Below are 27,434 nucleotides of genomic sequence, written 5' to 3'. Positions count from 1 at the left end.
CTGCGACCTATTCTGCGCATGCGCGGACAACTTCCGTTTCCCGCATGCTGATTGGCTGCTGGTTGTGTCACACAAATGGCGTCATTCTCCCCCATTACTCCACTGACTTTCACAGAGGGACAAAACGTGGATTTAGAAAGAAAAAAGGGGGGGACAAAAGGGGGAACGAAGAGCAACAAAGTCCTGCAGATTCCCCCTCGCCACGTTCCTGCAGTACCAACATGGAGGCTGAATATTCTCGTTCACTTCTCAAACCTCAGAGTTTTCTTCCTTCCTGTGGTAGTAGTGGCTGCTACTGTTCCTCGCCCCCTCCCTCCTCTTTGGGCTGGACACCAGCTTTTGCTTAATGTGATGAAAGCACACACACACACACCCATCTTTGGCATTTCCGGCTCACACTATCGGCGCAGAAAGCGTTGGGTGGGCCAGAACGGTGAGGCAGGAAAAATACAATGTTTCTGCCCCAGTTCTGCTCCTGAGGTTTTTGCATGGCAGTGGGGTCACACAAGGGTATTTCAAAAGTACCTCCTTGCAAGCGATTTTTGAAATTCGTGGAGCAAAGGCAATATCGCTGGGCGATTCTGGGGCCACACTGGGGCAGACCCGCTGCAGCTCCGGGAGCCATGCAGAATTCTCAACTACACAGGTATATTTCCCATGCTCACACTGGTGCAATTTGCCATGCAAAAATGTCCCCAGTTGTCTCCGCTTTAACCCCAGCAAGCTGGATACTCTTTTTACCAACGTTGGAAGGATGGAAGGGTGACTCAACCTTAAACCAGCTATCAGAAACTGACTTCTGTTAGGATCGAACTCAGATCCCGAGCAGAGCTTTGACTGCAGTACTGTGGCTTACCACTCTGCCTCACGGGGCTCACTATGTGAGAGGTGAACAAGCTTAATGGGAAGAAATCCTGGAAATGTTTTCTCTTATACTGAAAAAGGTTTGGACAGTTTCATATCAGTTTACATCTTATATAAACAACATTTACCCACCAGATGTTTCATGCAATCGTCTATCGTTGTGGCATCTTGTTTCATCAGCTTCCTGACCTCTTCCCATTTTCTTCTTTTCATTTTGCGCTTTGACTTCAGGGTTTGTGTGACATATTCTTTAACCACGTCCTTGTGAATTTCCTGGAGAAAATTCTCCTAAAAAGACACAAGGGCAGAATAGCGTGTTAATTGCCACTCGAGATGCAGAAGGTTGAAAGAGCTCCTGGAGAATTTGGAGGTGCTGGAAAAAAATACTTGGACATCTTGCATTTGTGGGGCGGCTTAGAATACCCTGACCTGGATAGCCTAGGTTGGCCTGATCTTGTCAGATCTTGGAATCTAAGTAGGATTGGCCCTGGGTAGGACTTGAATGGGAGACCACCAAGGAAGGCCAGGGCTGCTTTGCAGAGGCAGGCAATGGCTGGGGCAATGTGGCTTTCAGCCGTTGATAAAGTTGACTAGTATCTGGAAAAACTTCATGTTGATGATTTCTACATATAGAATCATAGAGTTGGAAGAGACCACAAGGGCCATCAAGTCCAACCCCCTGCCATGAAGGAACTCAGGCAAACCATCTCTGTTCATCTTGAAAAACCTTGAAAAACCGAAGGGATCGCTGTAAGTTGCCTGAAACTTGACCACACTTTCCACCACCAGTGATACAGCACAGTTTTACATGCAGAAGGTTCCATGTTCAATTTCTGGCATCGCCAGTTACAAGGACCAGAAGAAGAAGAAGAGTTTGGATTTATATTCCCCCCTTTCTCTCCTATAGGAGACTCAAAGGGGCTTACAAACTCCTTTCCTTTCCCCACTCACAACAAACACCCTGTGAGGTGGTGGGGCTGAGAGAGCTCAGAAGAACTGTGACTAGCCCAAGGTCACCCCCCAGGCTAATCTGCATTCCTCAGATAAGCCTCCACAGCTCAAGCGGCAGAACAGGGAATCAAACCTGGTTCCTCCAGATTAGAGTACACCTGCTCTTAACCACTACGCCACTGCTGCTCCTCTGCTGTTAAAAGGACCAGGCAGTAGGAGATGTGAATGCCCTGGAGAGCTGCTACCGAACATAGTAGAGAGTAGTGACTGTGATAGACCAATAGTATTATTGTTAAATAGTCATCATTGCAGGCTACCAAGTTGTAGCCAACTCGTGAAGACTCTATGCACAGGGTTTTCAATGCAAGAGATAAGCAGAGGTGGTTTGCCATTGTCTTCCTCTGCATAGCAACCCATCTTCCTTGGCGAACTCCCATCCAAATACTAACCGTGGCCAACCCTGCTTAGCTTTCAAGCTCTGGCAAGATCAGACTCTTTGGGGCTATTCAGGCTAATATATTACTGTTACTGTTTATCTATTATTATAATTAATGTTACCTTGTGACTGGACTCCTTCAGATGAATGAGGGGTTTAGAAAATTCTTCAGTGACTGACAAGGCTTTTTGGATGAACGAGTCCTCAGATCGACTATGTAAAATCCACTCTCTGCTTAGGATTTTCTTAAACATTGGCTGAAAAAAAAAATCACAGAAACACTGACTGAAAAAACCACAGATACATTGGCTGAAAAAACCACAGAAACATTGGCTGAAAAAACCACAGAAACAAATACACAATTGCATTACTAATTTTGATAATAATCCGCAATTTAACAGATTTGTAGCCCAGTGTAAAAGTATGTGTCCGGGGGTCGCCGCGACTGCCGCGTCGGCTCGCCCCGGACTCGCCCGGCCGGGAGGCGGGGCCAGCGGGAGGCCGGCAGCGGGACCCGGCAGCGGCCGGCCCGCCGAGGAGAGCGCGGGCCAGGAGGCCAGCCGGACGGGAGGCAGCACGCCGCAGCTGCGGCTGGTTGAGCCGGCAACGACCGGCGAGACCGCAGCGCAGCTGTGGCTGGAGAGGCGGACGGGAGACGACGGACGGGCCGAAGACGAGGCCGGGAACAGCCCCAATCAGAGGGGGAACCTATTTAAGAGAGGAGGAGTGGGAAGGGCGCGGCTGATCGCAACGGGTCGAGGGAGGGAGTTGCGGAGGCTGGGAGAAGGGGAGACAGACGTGGGACAGAGACAGAGAGAGGGAGAGGTGGAAAGGAGGCGAGGGAACAGAGACGTCAGGGAGAGAAGGGAGAGTGAGAGCGGAGGAGGGAGAGAGGCGCGAAAGGGAGTGAAGGAGGGAAGGGAGGCTGCTCCAGGGGAGAGTGGGCTCTGCACTCGCAGGGCAGCCGGCCCCAACCGGGTGTAGGCGGGGCGCAGGAGAGCGGGAGGAGGACCCTTCTTCCTCCTCCCTTGGCAGCCACCCTGTGGTTTCGGCAGCTGGCAGTGAAGACCCCAAAGACCGGGGCCACTGACGAGGGGCCCATCACCTCGGTTAGGGACGGAGGGACGGTTTGCCAGCCCGGGCTGCAGGCGGGGCAGGGGGAACGCCACAGTATGACTCCAGCTCATTACCAACAATGGCGTGATGCAATCAACTAGTCCCTTGTGCCCGCTCTGCAGATGGGCAACACATGACAGAAGCACATAAGAACATAAGAACTAGCCTTGGTGGATCAGACCAGAGTCCATCTAGTCCAGCACTCTGCTACTCGCAGTGGCCCCACCAGGTGCCTTTGGGAGCTCATGTGCAGGATGTGAAAGCAGTGGCCTTCTGCTTCTGCTGCTGCTCCTGAGCACCTGGTCTGCTAAGGCATTTGCAATACTCAGATCAAGGAGGATCAAGATTGGTAGCCATAGTGCAGAGAGCACAGCAATTGCACCTGGACCAATAGCAACTATGCTGCAGTTCACCAGTCATGAAGTGGTATGCTGTAGCCACTACCCTCCCCATGACAGAGAGATGTAAACAAGCAACTGGCACATGCTGAAGTCATGCACAAAACACACCAAGGGAGAGAACATAGAGATTATAGCACTGTCCACTGGAAGAAGCTTGGTGGTGTGACGAGGAGCTAAAGAGTACTCCAGGAAGTTCTGCAGATAAGGGTTTGAGTCCCTCTCCCACAATTTGCTCAGGACGTTGTATATGGTCCCATCCCATTTTCTCCTCACCATCCTGTGACATAAGTTAGACTGAGTAAGCAAGAGGTATTTGAGTTCATAGGGCTGATAGCAGTGGTAGGATTCAAATAATTTAACAACCGGTTCCGAAAGGACTCAGTGGAGGATTACTATCAGTTCTCCGAACTAGACAAAAAATTAGCTACCGGTTCTACAGAACTGGTGCGAACAGGCTGAATCCCACCACTGGCTGATAGGCTCCAGCTGGCAATCCTAAGGAGAAATCCTCAGAAGAAACCCCCAGTGCATTGTGTCAGTGCAATAACATCAGTTTTCATTGGAAGTGACATCGTTAGAGGCTTGGGGATTTACAAAAAAAATCTGGTTTTACCATAGAGTTTTAATAAATTATGGAGCATCCACTATGCCACTTCCATGTCTGCTGACACACCCTCAGATGAGGAAGAGGAGGACGGAGTCAGCCCCAGGCTGATAGTGGAGGAGCAGTTGCAGACAGTGGGGTTTAACAGCACTTAATAGGGTTACCTATCGCCCCCCCCCACATGACGAACTCTGTGCATGCGTGCCCACAGAGAGGGCTCTGTGCCACCTCTGGCACCCGTGCCATAGGTTCGCCACCACTGCACTATACCCACCACTGGCTTGCCATCTAATGACAGATTAATTTTGTTTGCAAAACTGCCACTTCTGTCATAGTTTTGTCAGTACCTCTGGGTGGGTGGGATTAGTTTTCCTTATTAAAACAAACAAACAAAAATGAAGCAACTGCTGAGGATGCAGTTTCAAGCGGAAGACCAAAGTGATCTTGGATTGAGAATTCTATGCTGCAACCTTTTTTGTGGCGCTCAACAACAGGAATTAAAACAGGACTTTCCTTTTGTTTGAAAGCTAATTAATTATTTCCTGTTTGCTGGGACGGTGGCTTTGCTCTAGGAATTCATAAACCAAATATAAATCATCGGTTTGTTCTTCTAAAGAAGCGTTGGGAATTAAATGTAGTGTGGTTTCTCCTTTAAAGCGGCAGTGGCGTAGGAGGTTAAGAGCTCGTGTATCTAATCTGGAGGAACCGGGTTTGATTCCCCACTCTGCCATCTGAGCTGTGGAGGCTTATCTGGGGAATTCAGATTAGCCTGTACGCTCCCACACACGCCAGCTGGGTGACCTTGGGCTAGTCACAGCTTCTCGGAGCTCTCTCAGCCCCACCTACCTCACAGGGTGTTTGTTGTGAGGGGGGAAGGGCAAGGAGATTGTAAGCCCCTTTGAGCCTCCAACAGGAGAGAAAGGGGGGATAGAAATCCAAACTCCTTCTTCTTCTTCTTCTTCTTCTTCTTCTTCTTCTTCTTCTTCTTCTTCTTCTTCTTCTTCTTCTTCTTCTTCTTCTAAATCTAATGAATGTCACTGCGCAGATTGTTTTCATTGCTCGTGAATGTAATAGAAGAGAAGAAGCAGAAGAGTTTGGATTTATATCCCACCTTTCTCTCCTGCAAGTGGCTTACAAACTCCTTCTCTTCCTCTCTCCATGCCTTGTGAAACAGGTGGGACTGAGAGAGTTCGGAGAGAACTGTGACTAGCCCAAGGACACCCAACAGGCTTCATGGGTAGGAGCAGGGAAACAAATTCAGTTCACCAGACCAGAATCAGCTGCTCATGTGGAGGAGTGGGGAATCAAAGCCAGATCGGAGTCCACCAATCTTAACCACGACTCCACGCTAGTGGTGATGGAAAGGGCCAGCAAGTCAGGACAGACTGATGGTGACCCCATGGGGTTTTCAAGGCAAGAGTCTGTTCAGAGGTGGTTTCCATTGTCTACCTCTGTGTAGGCTGAAAGGGTTCTGAGAGAATTGTGACCGGCCCGAGGTTCAGTGAGAAAACGAGAAGTGGTTTTGATGAACTGTAAGACAATATGTACGCTTCCGTGCCTTCTGCGGAGGAACACCAGCTGATCATTTACAAGCAAGAATGCCAAGAGAACCAAGTAGGGGAAGGGATAATGGTGAATCAAGTGGAGAGAGGGGGAGGGAAGACAGAAAATTTAAACAGGAACAGTAGGCATGGGAAGTCCCGACTGCAGAACGCACAGGTCTGGCACTGCAGTGGTGTTTAGAGTTTTTTTTAAAAAAATCAGGCGATCAGGTCTGCCAAAAGAAGACCACAGATGGAAACATCCATTTTCTGGGATGCGGACTCATTTTGTTTTGTTTTCAAATGCTATATTTTTAGAGGACCTTGTTGTTGTTGTTGTTGTTGTTGTTGTTGTTGTTGTTGTTGTTGTTACTATTATTTATTATACTTGTATACCGCCTTCCCCCGGACTCAAGGTGGCTTACAAACTCCCCTGGACTCAAGGTGGCTTACAAACTCCTCTCCCTTCCACTCCCCCCAAGACACCTGGTGAGGTAGGTGGGGCTGAGAGAGTTCCGAAGAACTGTGACTGGCCCAAGATCACCCAGCAGGAATGTAGGAGTGCGGAAACACATCTTGTTCACCAGATGTGCCCTGTTCTCAATCTTCCAAATGAGGGGCATCATTAATATGCACTTTAATATGCACATTAATATGCAGTGCTTCAAATGGCATACAACCCACAAAGGGGGTCAATTTTGCAACACAAGCTTAAGCACGTCATTTAAGAAACATCAATCCAGTTCATAGCTAGGGGTGCCAAGCCAAGTATGGTAGCTGGCAGGATAGATTGGGGGCGGGGACATGGCAGGGGCCCCCATTGTGAGTGTGATGGTGTCACTTCTGGAAGAATCTAGAATGATGGTGCTAGTGCTAAGAATCAGTGGGAAATTTGGAGCTGCTGCCATGACTTCCAGATTTTTCGCTGAAGTGATGTCTTGTCATCATGCTTGCCACACTAGTGAAGGTTTTTTTATTTTTTTTGCTTGACAGCCCCACTGAGAACCTACAAATGATCTTATGATTTGAAAAAACCATATATTGCAGAACAGAAGAAGAACATTATGGATTTATATCCCACCTTTCTCTCCTGTAAGGAGACTCAAGGTGGCTAACAAGCTCCTTTCCCTTCCTCTCCCCACAACAGACACTTGGTGAGGTAGGTGGGGCTGAGAGAGTTCCGAAGAACTGTGACTGGCCCAAGGTCACCCAGCAGGAATGTAGGAGTGCGGAAACACATCTGGTTCACCAGATAAGGCTCTGCCACTCAGGTGGAGGAGTGGGGAGTCAAACCCGGTTCTCCGGATTAGAATCCACGTGCTCTTAACCACTGCACCATGCTGGAGTTTTTGGTGTGTTTGGAGTTTAAAGCACAGTGAAGCGGCTAACTCGTTAAAAGGGCAAAAGGTAAATGTTTATTAGGAAGGTCATTTAGGAAAGGAAAGAGGGAGAAATAGCATGCTGCTATCTTGCTAGCTAGGAAGCGTCTCTTTGGCTCATTCCGCACATGCAGAATAATGCACTTTCAAACTGCTTTCAGTGCTCTTTGAAGCTGTGCAAAATGGCAAAATCCACTTGCAAACAATTGTGAAAGTGGTTTGAAAACGCATTATTTTGCGTGTGTGGAAGGGGCCTTTTCTTTAACTTCTGAGAAGGAGGAGGATATTAGACCTGAGAATATCGGTCTGAGGAGAGGTGACACAACAGAATGGAGGGGTCCCTAACTTTACATCCCTCTCTAGCTGACCACTTGCCTGCCCCCTGCTGAGTATTTTTCTTAGTTGCTTTGCACATTAGACAATGCTACATCCAGCACTGAGGTCCTGAAGTTACATGTAGTCTTCCATTCCAAATCAGGGCACCTTCCACTCTGGGTTTAAGCGTAGAAAGCCTCTGGTTCAGAACTCTGCAGGAAATAGAAGTGGGTTTATTTGGGCGGTGAGCTTTACAGTGCAGTTCAAGGTAGAGCCACAGCTTTCTAAGCCTACTGACTAGAGTTAGCGAGTTAGTGTTTTGAATTTATACCCCACCTTTCTCTCCTGTAAGGAGACTCAACGGGGCTTACAAACTCCTTTCCTTTCCTCTCCTCACAACAGACACTTTGTGAGGTAGGTGGGGCTGAGAGAGTTCCAAAGAACTGTGACTAGCCCAAGGTCACCCAGCAGGAATGTAGGAGTGCGGAAACAAATCCAGTTCACCAGATAAGCCTCCACCACTCAGATGGAGGAGTGGGGGATCAAACCCGGTTCTCCAGATTAGAATCCACCTGCTCTTAACCACTACACCACGCTGACTCCAGACTAGAGTTGGAAGGGCATAGTTCTGCACTATTGAGAGCGGACAAAAGGTCAGTTGGGAAATGGTCAACCATCCCTTTATCCCCATCCCTTTCCCACTCCAAATTATCATCTTCTGAAGTAGTGTTTCTTTAAAATTGAGTTTCTGTTGTGAAATAAGCTTGCAGGTTTGTGTTATTTGTGGAAGTCATACAAGGAATGCACAACCATGGATACAGATCTGGGGTGCTGGAGGAGAAAGGCTTCAAAGGGGAGTGCCGCAAATATCTCTGTTAATTGTCAATGGTGACGTGCACAGATTTCCAGCATATGCTTCACTTAATGAAGGGCTTATGCACGGGCAGGTTGTCTTCCAGTATTCTGGCTTCCTCTAATCCCTGAACCGTGTTTCCCTAGATAAATATAAACCCCTGGCAGTATCTGGCAAAGGCATTAAGGAGGAAGAAACCAATTAAAATGTAAATTGGGGGGGGGGGGAGAGAACCAAGTGGAATAGGAGAGCAGGTCGATGAACCGCGGCCAATCCTGTGGAGACGCCAAGCATTCTCGATGCTTGGTCCAAGATCACGTTCTGCACATTAGCAGAAGTGCACATGGGAGCGATGCGGAGATGGTAATTGACTCTGATTGTGCATCGTTAGATCTATAGTTCGGAAACTCGTGTGGAAAAGTATGTCACAGAGGTGCGGCTAACCCAAACGACGCACATGGCAAAAAAAATATGCAAATTTTATGGAGAACTGGAAGGAATGTTTGTACAACACTGTACAGTGCGAATGCTTTCTTACTGAAGAAGTACAATCTCGATGATGAGCCATCCTCCCATGGTAGATTAGAAGATCCTGGCGTGACAGGATCTGTCTTTGCTTCAAAGCGGTATACCACTGTTTATATTTCCAGTAAAAAAAAGGAGGTGTGTGTGGGGTCACGGCTTATGCGAGCCTCATCATTTCCCTCCTTTGCAGGCCTCGGTTAAGCTCAACACACCGATAACAGGCTGGGCGGTAAACATCTCTATCTGGAGAAACCACACTGTAGAAGTAAGGACCTGCAATTTTAGTCATTTATCTCCTGATCTGAAACTTGTTAGGTTTCCAGATTGCCTCTTCTGGTAACGACACATTTCATAGAGATCTTGTTCAAGTGCCCTGCTTTCCCACCTTCGCGGATGTGAAAATGTAAGGGTGGGAGACAGAGGCGTACCAGGGATAAATGGCGCCTGGAGACAAATTGTCTCCAGGACGCCCCCCAGGCTCTGCCCCCCACTGCCCTTGACTCCACCCATGTCACTATGGACATGGGCAAGGTCTAGGGTGCCCACCTCCCCACCCCCCGGACTCCCCCTGCCGACTGGGCTTCCAGCTAGCAGCCTGTAGTTTCTTTTGACCTCCCCTCCCGGTAGGCCAGAAGAGACTGCAGTCCCAGCCTCGGAGTCCTTCTTTTATAAGCACTGAGGCCGGGGGTGGGGCTTGGGGAGCAGGAAGTCCTGCCTCCCATGGTGTCTGCTGTGGGCGAAGGAAGGGAAAGGAGTTTGTAACTTGCCTTGAGACTCTTTACAGGAGAGAAAAGTAGGGTATAAATCCAAACTCTTATTCTTCTCCTTGCCTGCTCCTTCCCCTGGCTATTTAGAACCGCCTCTTAGCCTCTGCCATCCTGGCCTTCCCTGAAATGGATGAGTCTGGTCTGTTGCTGTCCTCAGCTTGGGCAGCTGCTGCAGGGCATCATGTGCTGTATTCAGTGGTGGGATCCAAAAATTTTAGTAACAGGTTCCCAGGGTGGTGGGATTCAAACTGTGGCGTAGCGCCAATGGGGCTGGGTGGGGCACGATGGGGGCGTGGCCGGGCATTCTGGGGGCGGGGCATTCCTGGGCGGGGTTGTGGCAAGGACACAGCTGCTGCGCCGGTCCTTGGGCGGGAAACAAATGTACGCAGGCGCGGGCTGCCACACACACGCCGGTGCACCTCCTGCTAGACTGCTTCAAGTTCTGCGCGCTACTGCTGAGAGGAGGGGCGTAACTAAGGCAAAAATCACGTGGCAAAATCACCGATTAGTAACCCCCTCTTGGCACACACAAATAATTAGTAACCTACTCTCGGGAACCTGTGAGAACCTGCTGGATCTCACCTCTGGTATTAAGCATGATGTCCCCTTTAGCAGCTGCGTCTTGTGGACGATGTCATGTTGTCTACAGGAGGCATTTTCATACTTTAATAGTCTTTACAACAGTAAAGTTTCACTATTCTCATCTTGTCTTTGCTGAAAATCAGAGCCAGAAATGAGGTCACGCAGACTCAGAAATGAATGCTAAGGCAGCGCTTGTAAGTCAACATGTCACAAGAAGACCTTGTGGGTTTGACTGTTATTCCTCCACCCAAGCTCTCGCGGCAGCTTCCGCAAACAAGTGGGTCGAACTGTGGTTGAAAGTAAGAGTTCGTATCCGTTCACAGAAGGGCCTAGTCGCAAACTCATGAGCAAAAAAACACAGGCATGAATGGAGGAAGATTTTGAGTGGCCTGGCTGATGTAAAAACCCATTACTTTCTGGAGTTTAAACCTGTTGATGCAGCTATAGTTTCACAGTCCAAAGGAATTGTGCTTATTTATTGTTGAAGGTTTCACGGCCGGAATCACTAGGGTGTTGTGGGTTTCCCAGGCTGTATGGCTGTGTTCCAATAGCATTTTCTCCTGACGTTTCGTCTGCATCTGTGACAGGCATCTTCAGAGGATCTGAAGATCTGAGTATGCATGATCCCCTGAAGATGTCCGCCTCAGATGCAGGCGAAACGTCAGGAGAAAATGCTACTGGAACACGGCCATACAACCTGGAAAACCCACAACACCCTAGTAATTGTGCTTAGTTTGCACAGTCAAGAGTCAGCGTCACCATGTGAATTCCGAGCACTTAAATTGGCCTATAAAACGATGATTGGGATTTTCTTTTGAAGTATCCATCAATCACATTTTATTCCACTCTTCCTCTGAACAGCTCAAAGAAACCTACATGGTTTCTTCTCCTCCACAGAAGAGCAGCAGTGGCGTAGGAGGTTAAGAGCTCGTGTATCTAATCTGGAGGAACCGGGTTTGATTCCCCGCTCTGCCGCCTGAGCTGTGGAGGCTTATCTGGGGAATTCAGATTAGCCTGTACACTCCCACACACGCCAGTTGGGTGACCTTGGGCTAGTCACAGCTTCTCGGAGCTCTCTCAGCCCCGCCAACCTCACAGGGTGTTTGTTGTGAGGGGGGAAGGGCAAGGAGATTGTAAGCCCCTTTGAGTCTCCTGCAGGAGAGAAAGGGGGGATATAAATCCAAACTCTTCTCTCCCAACAACCCAATCTCAAAAGCAACCAATGATGGGCAGTAGATTCAAGATGATCCAAAGGAAATGCTTCTTTTCTCAATAAGTGATTACAATGTGGAATTTGCTGCCAGAGGATGAACTGATGGCTACAGTCAGAGATGGATTAAAAAGGGGCTAGACAGATTCATGGAGGATGTCAGGTCTATCAGTGGCTACTAGCCATGGGAACTACTAGACATGGTGAAGGGGAGATCAGCCTCTAGCCCTGTTGTTGGATCTGCAGAGGAAATGGGTTGGTCACTGTGTGAAACAAGGATGCTGGACTAGATGGACCACTGGCCTGATTCCTCAGGGCTCTTCTTCTGCTCTGATGTTATCCTCACAACAACCCTGAGAGGTAGCTTAGGATGAGAGAAAGGTACAAGCCCAAAGGCAGACAATAAGTTTAAACTAAGGTGACCAGATTTTCACCTTTTTCACCTGTGACCAGGCAGGAAACTGCGGAGCGCCCCAAAAGGCAGCGCGCTCCTGTGGCCGCGTGCGCGGGAAGCTGCCACACTGCATTCTGGAGCGCTCCCCTGTTTCCCGCCCTGTGACAGGGCGGGAAAAGGGGAGCGCCCCAGAAGGCAGTGCGGCAGCCTTCCAAAAATCGGGAGATTTTTAAAACCCTGCAGGACGCGGGACAAATTACTTAAAAGCGGGACTGTCCCGCCGAAAGCGGGATGTCTGGTCACACTAGTTTAAACGTAGCTTTATGGGGGTTTGAGACTAAGGCCCGTTCCACACATGCAGAATAATGCACTTTCAATTCACTTTCAATGCACTTTGAAGCTGCATTTTACTGTGCGGAACAGCAAATTCCATTTCCAAACAATTGTGAAAGTGGATTGAATGTGCATTATTCTGCATGTGCGGAAGGGGCGTGAGTCTCCGAACACACTAACCACTACACCGCTTTTTCTCCTCCTACCCCTCACCCTGACACAACTGGTAACTTTGGGATAAACTCAAACATCTGTAACCTGGAAACTAAGGATAATTCTGGTCCATTCCAGAGACGGCTTTGACAATCTTTTCATTCTGTTAGATATGTCCTGTAAGTTAACTGTTATTTGCTAATTGAAAGTGCAACACTAAATGTGATATTTTAACCATAGAATTGTTAATTAAGGTTCAGACTATTTAAAATTTTTCAAGACCATTTACTTGTTCAAACCCATTATCCCCTTTCTTTGATTTTTTTTGTTAGCCGGATACTGACAGATAGGATTTTCGCCTTAATATAAGTGAGAACCAACTGTTAAGTCTGTAAAATAAATCTAAGTCCAAAGCGTGCCCCCCTGCTTGCGGATATTTCAATCCACAGATAGAGGACACACTCACCCCAACAGGTTTTTCTGCAGAATTAAGGGACCCTCCTAGTCCTGCAGAAAAATCTGAAATTAAAAAAAACAAACAAACGGGGGTTTAAATCATCCCATTTTTTTTAAAAAAGAGATTAGGCATCGGCTGCCAGGTCAGGTCATGGAAGACCCTGGGTGTGGCTCCCAGGTTGTGTAACCCCCATGCTCAGAATGGGTTGACCCAGAAAGGGGTGGAGACTCAAAGCAGCAGGAGGCTGCAGAGCTCATGGAGTTTGGAGGAGACAAGGCTACCAGACTCGGACCTTGATTTGTATAAGCCAGGGGTAGGGAACCTGCGGCTCTCCAGATGTTCAGGAACTACAATTCCCATCAGCCTCTGTCAGCATGGCCAATTGGCCATGCTGGTAGGGGCTGATGGGAATTGTAGTTCCTGAATTTATCTGAGAGCCGCAGGTCCCTACCCCTGGTATAAGCTCCCACCTTGTTAAGGTAACTGCTACAATGTTGTTGGAACTCATGGGAAGGAAGTTGTTTCTTTTTGCTATGTAGTAAATGTTGGAGTTTATTGTTTCAGGGTTTTTTTATGTTTGTAATGGGTGAGAGTTCTCCCGGAAACCTTCATCATGTTGAATCCTGTTCATCAAGCCCTTGGAGTCTTCAGGAGCCAACCCACTTGCAAAGAAGAATTGGACTTGGCAGTATCAGTAGATATAAGGACTTGAAAATGCAACCTGAACAGGACCTTGAAGTGTGATGTTAAATGTTGATGTTATATGTTAAGAAAGTAAACCATTTTGTTTTTTAAAAATTTGTTGTTGCAAACTCATTCCAAGTTCTGCCCCACAGAACCCACAGATAGAGGTTACAGTTGCACCACTGCTTTCACAGATGCGTCAAGTCACTCCAGAGATGGCTGCCACTACTGCAGGGATCTAGGCCTGGTGTCTAGGCTGCTGTGCTGTCACCATGATGGATGCCTTGAGACTCTCTAGGGATGGTCAGGTCCAGCTGTCTATGGTGGCAGTTGTCCCTGCCACAGCCCAGCCGGCCCAGCCCAGGGATTCCCTCCCCGTGAGGATTGATTGGGCTTTGCGTGGCACCGAGTCCCCAAGCATAGACCACCGAAACGTGACGGCCTCCCTCCTCCTCCCTCCCTCCTCCACAAGTTTTGCACGCCTCCAATTGTTCTAATTCCAATTTTCACTGTACTCCAATTTTTAACCTGTTTGGTTGGAAGCCTCAGGTAATTGGCTACAAGAAGGAACTGATCCAGAGTTTCAAGTTACTATATGGACTCACATCTGCTGCAGATCTAGTGTAGAAATGTACTGGATTCCCTCAGTCATCCTGAGCTTGTTTGTACTTGTGGTTGTTTGGTGAGTTTGTGCAGGGGCAAAACAACAGAAACGGCACAGTGTAAACACAGGTCAACAGAGAAAGACTCTCCCACCCTCTCATAATGATACTAGCATGACTGAGAACATAAAAGTATAAACCGCTGCTGTTGAATCTTGGCCACTGACTTCAGCTCCAAACTTGCAAATGCTCCTCTTACCTGGGTCTTCGGTCTCAGCTTGTGTAAAAAGTGTTTCTGGTAACTCAGCATCACATCATTCAGGGTTTTTTCCAGTTCTTGGCGGGTGTCACTAAAATTTTCCCTTAAGCCTGTCCTGCAGTGAAGAAGAATACTGATTCAATTGAAATGGTAATGAATACATTCAGAGAACAAACATCTCCATGGAATCTTCTGGGCTTTATTCTGCTATTCTGTCCGGCTCGTAGTGGTACATTTCTTGGGAGTGATGTAACTTCGTCTAAATTGGGGGAAGTCATCTTGTGTTGGAGGGAAGTCTGATAAATGCTGAGTAGAGTAGTAGGATACAACCAGTGGTGGGATTCAAATAATTTAACAACCGGTTCCGGTGGTGGGATTCAAATAATTTAACAACTGGTTGTTTACAAGCACCATTTTAACAACTGGTTCTACCAAAGTGGTGTGAACCTGCTGAATCCAACCTCTGGATACAACCCTACATTAAAAAAAACCCACCCATTTCCCGAGCTTTTATCCATTATAAAGGATTGTTATTTAATACTGAAGTCATCACTTAGGCCCCTTCCGCACATGCAGAATAATGCACTTTCAATGCACTTTCACAATGGTTTGCAAGCGGATTTGGCTATTCTGCACAGTGAAATCCAGCTGCAAAGTGCATTGAAAGTGGATTGAAAGTACATTGTTTTGCATGTACAGAAGGGGCCTTGGTCTAGGAAGCCAATGGAATAATTTTTATTACTTTGATATTTATACCCCATTTCTCTCTCCAGTGAGACTCCAAGCAGCTTCACACTGCCCTTCACGCTCTGGTTGAGAGTGACTAGCACCGAGTTGCTCCTTTGGTATTTTTTTTTTAAAAAACATTCTACTTCCCAGTGGTGGGATCCGAAAATTTTAGTAACAGGTTCCCATGGGAGTGGGACTCAAACTTCAATGGCGTGGCATAGTGGAGCTGGTTAGGAGGCTGACGGGCACTTTTGGCCACGGGTCGTGACTTGACCAGGCATTCCGGAGGGTGGGGCATGGCCTCCTGGGCCGGAGACTGGCTAGCAAGGACGCAGCCACTGCGCCAGTCCTTGGGCGGGAAACAAATGCACGCAGGCGCTTGGGATGCCCACGCTTGCGCCGGTGCACCTCCCTGCTTCTAGACTGCTTCCAAGTCCCACTTGGCGCTACTGCTGAGAGGGAGGCGTAATTCAAGAGCAAAAATCACAGTGCATTAGCAAAATCAATGACAGGGGTAACCCCCCTCTGCGGCACACACAAATAATTAGTAACCTACTCTCGGGAACCTGTGAGAACCTGCTGGATCCCACCTCTGCTACTTCCTGATCTATAATAAAAACTCACAATGTCTGATTATCCACCAGTGCTGCGGTGCGCGGCGGGACTGGAAGCGCATGACAAGAGAGGGGAACCGGGTGCAGTGGGTAATCGGCCAATGTAAAGAACACATTTAGGTTTTCTTATAGGCTAGGTGCCTGCAAGTCATGTTTTCACTAGTTATTGTACTTTCTTCTGGCCTGATGCTCCCCAGTTTTAGCGAGACCTTCTAAATGTGCGGCATCCCCCAAACATCTGAACGGATCCGGCCACCTCCTTCTAGTTAGCAGCCCTGATGAGTAGTTGTTAGAAACAGAAGCCCGAGTACAATTAAAAACTTTAAGTTAAGTTGCACTCTCGGGGTCTCTGGAAGCCTATCGGACTGATTACTGCATGTCAGTTAACAACTAGCCCCATGTAAAGGACGCAAATATGTTTTTGACCTTTCAGTGAGGGAACAGGAGGTACATTAACAGCACAGTAATCACAGACGTTTCTGCTTCATTAATCATCTGGTTTGCAATTTGATCAACCGATTAATTTATTATGAACAAATCTACACATTCCCCAAATGTCAATTTAGGAGAAAATGTTTTAAGATCGTGGAGGGACTTATAATTTCATAATCAAAAGTAATAGTAGAAGCATTCGACCTAAAATGGGGGAACTAGAGTACAGAGTTTTGAAGGAGGACTTTGATATAGTGGGCATTACAGAGACATGGTGGAATGAGGAGAACCAGTGGGATGCTGTTATACCAGGCTACAGGCTCTATAGGAAAGGGATAGAGGATAGGAAGCCATTGGGAGGGTGGAGTTGCCCTTTACATCAAAGAGAGCATGAAGTTATCACATGTAAGAATAAGACAATGCAAGGGGAGCTGAGTTCCCCTACAGAATCACTATTGGATATCAATACCAGGTGTGAAGGACAGTTTTAATATTAGGAATATATTATAGATCCCCCCTGACCAAAGTACTGGCGAGAGGATTCTTGAGATGGAAAAAGAAAATTAGAGAGGCTAACAAGAAAAGAAACAAAAATGTAGTGGTAATGGGTGATTTTAACTATCCCCATATAAACTGGATAGAAATGCATGTTCAGGTCATAGTATGAGAGAAAGCATTCCCTGGATTATATGCTAAAATGACTGTGGAAAAACTTAGAGCAGATGGTTGTGGGAACCAACCAGGGGAGAGGAGTGATCCCTAGATCTAATTCTATGTGGGACCCAGGACTTGGAAAAGCGGAGGAAGTCAGTGTTGTTGTTGAGCCGACAGGGAGACAGCCACCACAATGCCTGTCAGATTCAGTATCTCAGCATGCTAACAGAGTGGCAACTACTAATGTAGTTACATCTTCGCCTTCAGAAAGGGAAATTTCTCAAAGATGAGGGGGGGGGGGATGAGTGCGCAGGAAGCTAAAAAAGGGAAAATCAAAGAGGAAGTCAAAAACTGTCCAGGATGCTTGGAGGCGTTCATTTAAAACACAGTAATAAGAAAAGCTCAGCTGGAATGTGTTCCTACAGGTTAGAAAAGGCAGCACCCAGTCCAAAAGAAAGCCACCATGGTTAACAAGAGAGGTTGAGAGAAATGTATCAGAAAAAAGAAAATGTCTTTTTTAGAAAATGGAAGTCCAGTTTGGCTGATGAAGAATACATGAGAGGGAACACAAATGGTGTGCAAAAGAGAAGCAAGTTAGCTGTAAGGAAGGCAAAAAGGATTATGAGGAAGCGCGACGGCTGCGAACATCAAGACCAACAACAAACAGTTCTTCAAAGTTACATCAAAGAAGCAAGGGAAGCCAGCTGTAAAGGAATTCCATAGAAGCCTTGAAATAAAAGGCTTTTTTGGGTGTAAAGAGATCCGTTTATTAAGACATCTTAGAAAGCTCACATACACGTAGTGGCAGGAATGGCACTTCCCGCCAGAAGCACAGGTTATAACACCATTCACCCCATCCCCCCTTCCTGCTTCCCATGAGGAACGGAGTCTTCATCTCCAGCGAAAGATAAAGTCTCCTCACGATGAATCTGGGCCTTCTCCATCAGCCCGGGCTGTGGGAATGCTACTCCAAGGTTACTTCACCATCAACACCATTGAGATCCCCTTTACACTCTGCCTCTCCCTTAAAGAAGACCCTCCCCCCCCAGGTTTCCAGCGGAAGAGGCCGTGATTGGAAAGCAGAAAAAAATAAGGGTGGGAGCTTCAATATTTTCGAATAAACCCATTGATTATACCCAGAGGAATATCCCACCCAAGAGACTAAATACGTGCTAAGCGTATGACATTAAGCCAGAGTCCAGGATAAGCGTCACTCTCAGTAGTGTTTGTGACCATCAATAATAGTCCGGTAGGGGCCTCTCCATTGGCGTGGAATGCCGTACAGGCATCGGAAGCGGGAGCCTCTTTGGAGCAAGCTGGAGATGGAAGAGAGACAGGATGAATGTTACTACTAAAAGAGAGTTAGGCCAAATCTAAAGCGGGCAGTGACATCATTAATCCCCACTTTAGTAATCTAAGAAAAGGTCCCAGCCAAATCTTTTGGCCAAGTTTGGAAAATTTATGCACTTGCGTCTCTAGAGAGATTTTTTTTGTGGAGATAAATACAATTCCAAGAGCCCACATGAGAGAGGGAAAATCCGAGCGGTGTTTATCCAGCTTGCAGTTTTGGGAGTCCTTAAGCTTGTTTGTAAAGGCGGTCCTGACCGCTCTCTCCATCCCTCGGCTAGGGATAGAAATCCCATTGTTGAAACTCTGGAGGGTCCCAAAAAGCTGTCGCTGGGTAGTTGTGGCAAGGAGTATTTGGGGAAGGAGCGACCAGACACTGAATTTCAAAGGGAGTTTTTCTTTGTACTGCTATGGACCGACATTGTTATAGAGCATTACTCCGCATAAATGGAATAAGCTCGCACTCAATTGTCTTGGTGGTAGTTGGCGATATAATGCTTGTGTAAATACTGCTCCTAGGGTTCTTGTCTGTTCTCTCCGGCTCTCCGGCCACTTTGAACGCGTGGTAGCGAAGCGACGGTCAAGTGCCCCCAAACAACCCCAAAAAAGCGCCTTCCAGAACTTTGAAGGATGAATTGGGGGCAAAGGGTCGAGACCACCTAACGGGGCTGTAGTGAATGGAGACGTAAACATGTTGAATGTAAACAGCCGTGCCAACTTAGAATGAGCCGGAGGGATGGGAGAAGCACATGGAATAAAATGGGCTTGTTTGGAAAATAAGTCTACCACTCACCCATACAAAACCGTGTTGCCATGACTTTCGGGCAAATCTGTAATAAAAATCCATGGAGATGACTTCCCAAGGGCTGGAGGCCACCGGAGAGGTTTCAATAGTCCATGGGGCTTTCCCGGATGGTTTTGGCTTCTGCACAAACCGCAGCAGCCCTAATATATGCCTCAATGTCCTTATGCGCATTGCGCTACCACCAGAACTGCCGGGCGGCCAAATGCAGAGTTTTCAGAAAGCCAAAATGTCCAGCCGAAAGGGCATCGTGGGCAAGCTTCAAGAACCTGCTTGGCGGAGGGGGGGGGGCACGTGCCAACATTCCCCCTCCGCCAAACTCCATTCTCTCCAAACGCGAATTGGGGAGTCACTTTCTTCCGCTGAGGGCTCGTGCAGCCCGCCGGGCCTCGAAGTCTCGCAGGAAAGGAGAGACGAGACTAGGAATGGGGGGGGCTGGAGGGAGGAGTGGACGCTTGAGATCGGGTGACAGCCAGCCCCAACTGGGAGGAGAGAAATAGCAGCGCGGAATGTCTCAGAAGGCAGCTCCACCCCCCTCCCCGGTAGGGCGCCAGAGCCAGCCAGTTTATTGGTTTTCCCGGGAAAAAATGGACTGTAAAGAGAAACGAGAAAAGAAATCGCCCAACGAAGTTGTTTTGCCGGACATCTTGAGGGGTGGAAAAGAGCTGCCAGGTTTTGGTGATCCGACCAAACCGGAAAGGGGTGCTTAGCCACCTCTAGCCAGTGGCCAAGGGAGAGTGCTACTTTGATGGCCGCAGTCTCTTTATCCCCTACAGTCCAGTTGAGTTCAGCACCAGAGAATTTCTTAGACAAATAAGCACACGAACCAGCCTACCATCTTTATTTTTCTGCAACAGGGCTGCCCCAAGTGCTTTGTCCGAGGCATCCACGTGAACCACAAACGGGAGATCTGGGTCAAAGTGCTTTAGGAGGGTTCGTGGTAAACGCAGACTTTAAGAGTTGAAAGGCTGTTTGACACTCCTCAGACCAGGAAAGGGGGCCCCTGGCTTGGCGGACAGTGGATCTTTACCCTTAGTGCGTAAGAGGTCTGTGAGAGGAGAGCCAGTTTAGCGAATTGGGGTATAAAGTCACGATAGAAATTAGCAAAACCAAGAAAAGATTGGAGCTCTTATGGGTTGGTGGGGCAGGCCATTGGAGGATCAAGGCCAATCTTAGCAGGATCCATTTTAAGCCCTCGGCTTAGATCCGTAACCCAAATAGTCAATGGAGGTCTGCGAAAAACAGCATTTGGAGAGTTTGGCAAAGAGAGAATTGTCGAAAAGCCGCTTCAATACCTCAACCAATGTTTCATGCTCTTCTATGGTTTGTGAGTAACCAAAACGCCATCTAAGTATACCACAACTCCCTTTGTACAATAAATCATGGAGAACTTCATTGATAAGAGCCATAAAGCCCGGGCCCTGACTTAACCCAATGGCATTATCAAGTATTCAAACTGTCCAAACTTTGTGTTAAACGCAGTCAAGTGTTCATAGCCTTCAGCAATTCTTGACCCTGTAGGTAAGCTTCTCTCAAGTCCAATTTAGTAAAAATGCGCCTTGCCGAGTGCATCTAAAAGGTCCTTGATCAAAGGCAAAGGATATTTATTGGACAGGGAGACGATTGAGACCTCGATAATCTGTGCAAAGCCGTGAAGACCCATCTTTCTTTTTACAAAACAAAACGGGAGCAGCGTGTGGTGTTTGGTGGAAGCTCGGCCGTGATGAACCCTTGGCCGAAATGCAGGTTCTTGTCCAAGAAGGCACGAAGTTCCTTCTCCTCATTGGGACTCATGCGGTAGATTCTACCTTTGGGCCATGCCCCTGGTTGTATAACGATTTTGCAGTCAGTGTCTCTGTGGGGTGGCAACTGATCGCATTCTTGCTCTTTGAAAAAACTCTTGGCTAGATCATGATAATGCAGGTGGGATGCCAATAGAATCGGGAGCAATCGCTGAAGAAGCCAGGGGGGGGGGGGTGTGTCAGGAGAAGTTGGGTTTTCCCCCCAATTCATGTGTTCACCGCAGGGAGGGTCAGTGAATTCTAAGATCCCGTTCTTTCCAAATGAACTTTGGTTCATGTAACAATAACCATGGCATGCCCAAAACTATGGAGTGTTTGGCCACTGGCCAAAATAAACTAATTTTCTCCCAATGGCTCTGGCGAACGGAGGAGACCCGGCTGTGTTTTGAACTGGCCGGGTCCTTCGCTCCCAGGGGCTGCCGTCCATTTGGGTGAATGGTATGGGCTTAGCCAGGGGAATTTGGTCCAGACTCCAGCTCCTTCTGCCACCTGGGGCCGTGATAAGCAGTGGAGCAGCCAGAATCCACAAGGGCCGCAGGCTATAATGCGAGTGTGTTTAGCGGTTGGCTGTGAAACTTTGGACAGTAATGGAGCGCTGCCTTCACTCACCGCTATTAGAGTCAGCCCATGTCCATGGGGGGCTGAAGAAAGGCAAACAGCTGCTTCCCCCTCTGGGTCGCCTTCGATGACCGCTTAGACGAAAGCCCGCCGGAGGCGCCCGATCTGCGCAGGTGGCTTGGCAGATGGAGTCGCCGTAGCTGGAGTGGTTGGTTTTGTTTCTGGGACAGTTGGCGCTAGATGACCTGGCCCTCCCGCAGTAAAGCATTATCAATCCCAGCCTAAGCACGGCGTTCAGAGGTGGTTTCCGTAGGGCGGCTGGGCTTGGCTTGGTGGGCACAGTGGTGGGTTTCGGCGCATGCTCCGCATGAGCGATTCCAACGACGCCTACCTGGGGACCCCGGTAACTGGATCCAATCTGCAATAGCACGAGGAACCCTAATTAAAACACCGTTTCACGCGAGCTTGCCGTCCACAGCATCCGGTATCTTAGCATTTCATGCGTTCAGAGCCACTCAGGAGGAAGTGCCCCAGCAGCCGCAATAAATTCACGGGCAAATTCTGCAAACGGGCGTTGCCTTGCTGGATATTTTGATGGTGCGGATAGCTTCATTCTCGGCCTGGATCTTGGTGCCGCCATTTTAAGGCTTGGAGGAATGCTATGGCACTGCAGAAGCCTTCATCTACAAATCCAAAGAGTCAATGAACCAGTCGGGTTGCTGCCCCATCCAGGACTGAGCCGATGTCCTCGTATTTTTCGCTACCAGACCGATATAAATCATCATAGTCTTCCCGCGGGCATTGAGTTGCAAAATGAAGTAGGGAAGTTTGGAAGCCGGTCCCATCAAAACGGGCTGGTATCGGGGTCGATAGTATTCCCCGTTCCACGGCTCTTTTGGCGCCTGCTGGGGCGTGGTTGCCGGGTTGAGCAGGTTGGGTATACGACCGGCGGTAATGTAGCCGTGAATCGGGCTGGCGGTACTGGCTGGCGCTGGGTGGCAGGACCCAGTACGCGGGCCCCCCTGGTTCAAGTGATCAGTAACAGCATAGACTCCAACCTAGCTTCCTGGTCTGCTGCCTCCCTTAGCTCCCTCTCCAACGAGCCAGCTCCCTCTCCTTGGGCGGTCAATGCATCCCTGGTGCGCATGCAGAGCAGCTTTTCTCGCTCCAATTTGGCCAGTTCGTCATTCCGCTTTAAGAGCTTCAGTGAGCTCACTTTGGCGCAAGAGGGCCTGAACGCTTTCGCTGCCTTTGTAAATCCAGTCTGGAGTGTTCCAGGACTTTATCATCATGGACTGACAGATTCTGGGCATATTGTCGCTGGAGCCGCCTCTTTGGCACGGGTCCAACTTTCGAGCTGGACTTCTGCGTTGCCGCTCCCGGTCCCTCTGCAGGTTACAGCTCTTGCTGCAACTGTGTTCGTTCCTCCTCCCATAGCTGACGTTCTCACGGGTCCATGCTTCTTGGGCATCTCGCGAGTCGCCCCACTTCCCTCATCCCAGGTCTCCTTGATGGGAGAGGAACAGATCCGGCTGGGAGTGCAGGCTTTCTTCGACCTTCGCCTGGAAGCGAGACATCGGAGACACCGTAGCCACCAGTGGCTCCCGGGGCACCTCAGGTGCGTCGCTGGGTCTGGGATCAGGGGTCCGATTGAAGATTCTGCACGGATACCCTCCCAATCCAGGTTTAGTCCCAGTATCCTTCTCGACGGGCCCCAGTACAGCCACGGTGGTTCTTTTGGGAGCATCACTGTACACGCAGTCCAGGAATGCGCTCAATGGATTCCTGGGTTGCCGAGATGAAAGGTGGTCAAGCCCGTCTCCTCCATGACAGGTTGCATCTGAGGCTTCCGTAATCCACACGAAAACGGGTAGAGATCCGATCCACAGCCGATCCATAGATTACCAGCCCCAAGCGACTCATGGAAGTCCCCATGGTCGCTGCCACGCCCCTCGCTCCAACGAGAAGGAAGACTGCGTGGTTGATACGAGGGATCGGAAAGAGCCACCAGCGAGGCCCGCTTTTCTCCTGCCGTTCCTCCAGATCCAGAAGGGAAAGGTTGGAGCCCTCTTTGGGGGCTACCGCACCTTCCGCAGTAACATTCAACCTCTCCATCGCAAGATAACAGAGGTCCACTGCACAGGAATATAGATGAATTAGGATTCCTGCCACAATGTAAGGAATTCCATAGAAGCAGAAATAAAAGGCTTTTTGGGTGTAAAAGTCCGTTTATTAAGACATCTTAGAAAGCTCACATACACGTAGTGGCAGGAATGGCACTTCCCGCCAGAAGCACAGGTTATAACACCATTCACCCCATCCCCCCTTCCTGCTTCCCATGGGAACGGAGTCTTCATCTCACAAGAAGATAAAGTGCCTCCACATGAATCACCATCAGCCTCGGGCTGTGGAATGCACTCAAGGTTACTTCACCATCAACACCATTGAATCCTTTACACCAGCAAGGGAAGCGGTAGGCCCGTTAGATGACAAAGGAACAAAGGGTGTGCTAAAAGATGGCAGGGAGATTGCAGAGAAGCTGAATGAATTCTTTGCATCTGTCTTCACCCAAGAGGAGGTGAGGAACATTCCTGCACCTGAACCAAGCTTCTTAGGAGGCCGAACCGAGAACTAGCGAAGATAGTAGTAGACAAGGAAGAAGTTCTGGCAGCCATTGATAAACTAAATGTTACCAAATCCCCTGGCCCAGATTGCATTCACCCAAGAGTTCTTAAAGAGCTCAAGCATGAAATTGCTGATCTTCTCACTTTAATATGCAACTTATCCCTGGAATCAGGCTCCATCCCTGTAAGACTGGAAGATGGCCAATGTCACACCAATCTTTAAGAAAGGATCTAGGGGACCCGGAAATTACAGAGCCAGTCAGTTTGACATCTGTTCCTGGTAAATTAGTAGAATCTATCATTAAAGATAAAATTATAAAACATGTAGAAAAGCAAGACCTGCTGAGAAAGAGTCAGCATGGCTTTTGCAGAGGCAAATCCTGTCTTACAAACTTACTAGAGTTCTTTGAGGGTGTAAACAGGCATGTGGACAGGGGTGAACCAGTGGACATTGTCTTCTTGATTTTCAAAGGCTTTTGACAAAGTTCCTCACCAGAGACTGTTGAGAAAACTCAGCAATGAAGGAATAAGAGGGAAGTCCTCTATGATTAAAAACTGGTTGGAGAAACAGGAAACAAGAGTGGGTGTAAATGGGAAGTTCTCACAATGGAGAGATGTCGGAGGTGAGTGTCCCCAAGGATCCGTTTTGGGACCAGTGCTCTTTAACCTATTCATAAAATGACCTGGAAGTAGGGGTGGGTAGCGTGGTGGCCAAGTTTGCAGATGATACTAAATTATTTAGGGTGCTTAGAACCACAAAGGATTATGTAAGAGCTCCAAGCGGACCTTGATAAATTAGGTGAGTGGGCTCAGAAATGGCAAATGCAGTTCAATGTAGCAAAATGTAAAGTGATGCACATAGGGGCAAAAAATCCAAACTTCACATACACGCTACAGGGGTCAGTGCTATCAGTCACAGACGAGGAAAGGGATTTAGGCGTCTTAGTTGATAGTTCCATGGGAATGTCAACTCAATGCATGGCAGCTGTGAAAAAGGCAAACTCTATGCTGGGGATCATTAGGAAAGGAATTGATAATAAAACTGCAAAGATTGTCATACCCTTATATAAAGCAGTGGTGGAGCCAAGACTTGAGTACTCGTGTCCAGTTCTGGTCGCATCTCAAAAGGATATTGAGGAGATAGGAAAAAAGTGCAGAGAAGGGCAACGAGGATGATTGGCGACTGGAGCACCTTCCCTATGAGGAGAGGCTGCAGCGTTTGGGACTCTTTAGTTTGGAGAGGAGGCGCTAAGGGGATATGATTGAAGTCTATAAAATTATGCATGGGGTAGAAAATGTTGATAGAATTTTTCTCTCTTTCTCATAATACTAGAACCAGGGGCATTCATTGAAAATGCTGGGGAAGAATTAGGACTGAACACTTCTTCATAACGCAGATTGTTTGGAATATGCTGCCACAGGAGGTGGTGATGGCCACTATAACCTGGAGCTTTAAAAAAGGCTTGGACAGATTTATGGAGGAGAAGTCGATTTATCAATCTTGATCCTCTTTGATTGCAAATGCCTTAACAGACCAGGTGACGGGAGCAACAAATGCCAGAGAGCCACAAGCGTTCACATCCTACATGTGAGCTCCCAAAGCTGGACTAGATGGACTTTGGTCTGATCCAGCTGGCTTGTTCTTATGTTCTTATGTAACACATTGGAAGGGGAGAAAATCACTTAACACAAGAACATAAGAACTAGACTGCTGGATCAGACCAGAGTCCATCTAGTCCAGCACTCTGCTACTCGCAGTGGCCCACCAGGTGCCTTTGGGAGCTCACGTGCAGGATGTGAAAGCAATGGCCTTCTGCTGCTGCTGCTCCCGAGCACCTGGTCTGCTAAGGCATTTGCAATCTCAGATCAAGGAGGATCAAGATTGGGAGCCATAGATCGACTTCTCCTCCATAAATCTGTCCAAGCCCTTTTTAAAGCTATCCAGGTTAGTGGCCATCACCACCTCCTGTGGCAGCATATTCCAAACACCAGTCACACGTTGCGTGAAGAAGTGTTTCCTTTTATTAGTCCTAATTCTTCCCCCCAGCATTTTCAGTGTATGGCCCCTGGTTCTAGTATTGTGAGAAAGAGAGAAAAATTTATCTCTGTCAACATTTTCTACTTAATTTGGCCCCTCCTTTTCATTCTTGACTGAAGCTAATGGTAGGACTGTCTGGTTTGAGAAACAATGGTTTCCGGCTCTCTCTTCCTCCTTTTCCTGTCTAATGGGTAGTTTGGCACTATATCGAACATGGAGTTACTGTGTTGTGCCTTGTCACTAACAGCCAATGGTGTGCGTCGGAGGGCAGGACAATACGCATCATGATGATGTAATGTCACACGCTATGCTGGGACAGATAGGGGAATTGAACCAGCCAAGGTGTAAGCCACGTTATGAGGCCCTTTAGCCCTAATGACCTCACAGATGTCTTCAACTTGGCTGCCAGTACCCCAAGATGAGGCATCAGGTTAGGCCCAAAGCACCACTGGCCAGGGCTGACCCAAGTACAACATGCCACACACAGGCGCTGCTCTGTTTGGACTCAGGCACCAGCCGATGTGCAGGAAGAGGCAATGTGCGATCCCCAACTCTTCACTAGCTGTTTCTGAGGAGAGAAGTATTTGCCAGCACAGCTGGGGCTCCGATGCTGAGGCAAATGGCCCATAGGGACATGGGGTCACCCATGCCCCTGGGTGCATGCTGGGGAGCACTAGGCACCCCCCCACACGCCAACCGAGCCCTGTCCCCCCCGCAGGGAGGCAGGGGGTGGGGCTCAGCAGCAGGATCCTCTGAAGATGCCAGCCACAGATATAGGCAAAACGCCAGGAGAAAATACTACTGGAACACGGCCATACAACCCAGAAAACCCACAACGTTTCAATCTAATTTGATCCTTAGGTACCATGGCTAATATCTGCTGGCAGATCCATTGCCTGAGAATAACATTTCTAAATATTCTGTAACCTAATGGCTATCGCTACATTGTGTAGTGCTGAATTCCATAAATTCATTATGTATTGCATACATTTTTATCAGAACCATCTGCAATGCCCTTCAATTGGCTAAGTTCTGGGATTTCAACTTACTTCCCACTCGTTCATATATTTCAAGGGGGGATTGTTTTAATTGTGTGTGTGTGTGTGTGTGTGTGAGTGTGTGTGTGTGTGTGTGTGTGTGTGTGTGTAGGTATTTTACCTAGATACAATTTTCTGTGCCTGCTGCCTCACATTGGCCCCTTCCGCACACACAAAATAATGCGTTTTCAAACCACTTTCACAACTGTTTGCAAGTGGATTTTGCCACAGCTTCAAAGGGCACTGAAAGCAGTTTGAAAGTGCATTATTCTGCATGTGCGGAATGAGTCATTGTTTGGCTATAGTTAGCATTTCCTAGTTTTGTAAGACTAATACAACCTGATTTTTAAATAAAATTAGATTTGCAATGC

General features: G+C 48.2%; 1 protein-coding gene across 1 annotated transcript in view; it reads right to left on the bottom strand.

Annotated features, from left to right (window-relative positions):
- Nucleotides 1-27,434, bottom strand: part of EXOC3L4 (exocyst complex component 3 like 4) — a 58,297-nt gene that overhangs the window by 8,648 nt on the left and 22,215 nt on the right. The window contains exons 7-9 of the mRNA XM_048484641.1: nt 14,427-14,541; nt 2,374-2,508; nt 997-1,152 (exon numbers count right to left, since the gene is read on the bottom strand). Coding sequence (XP_048340598.1) covers nt 997-1,152; nt 2,374-2,508; nt 14,427-14,541 — 406 coding nt within the window. The remainder of the gene's footprint in view (nt 1-996; nt 1,153-2,373; nt 2,509-14,426; nt 14,542-27,434) is intronic.

Source organism: Sphaerodactylus townsendi, linkage group LG02 (genome assembly GCF_021028975.2).
Source record: "Sphaerodactylus townsendi isolate TG3544 linkage group LG02, MPM_Stown_v2.3, whole genome shotgun sequence".
NCBI classification, from domain to species: domain Eukaryota; kingdom Metazoa; phylum Chordata; class Lepidosauria; order Squamata; family Sphaerodactylidae; genus Sphaerodactylus; species Sphaerodactylus townsendi.
This window is presented reverse-complemented; position numbering and strand designations above follow the sequence as displayed.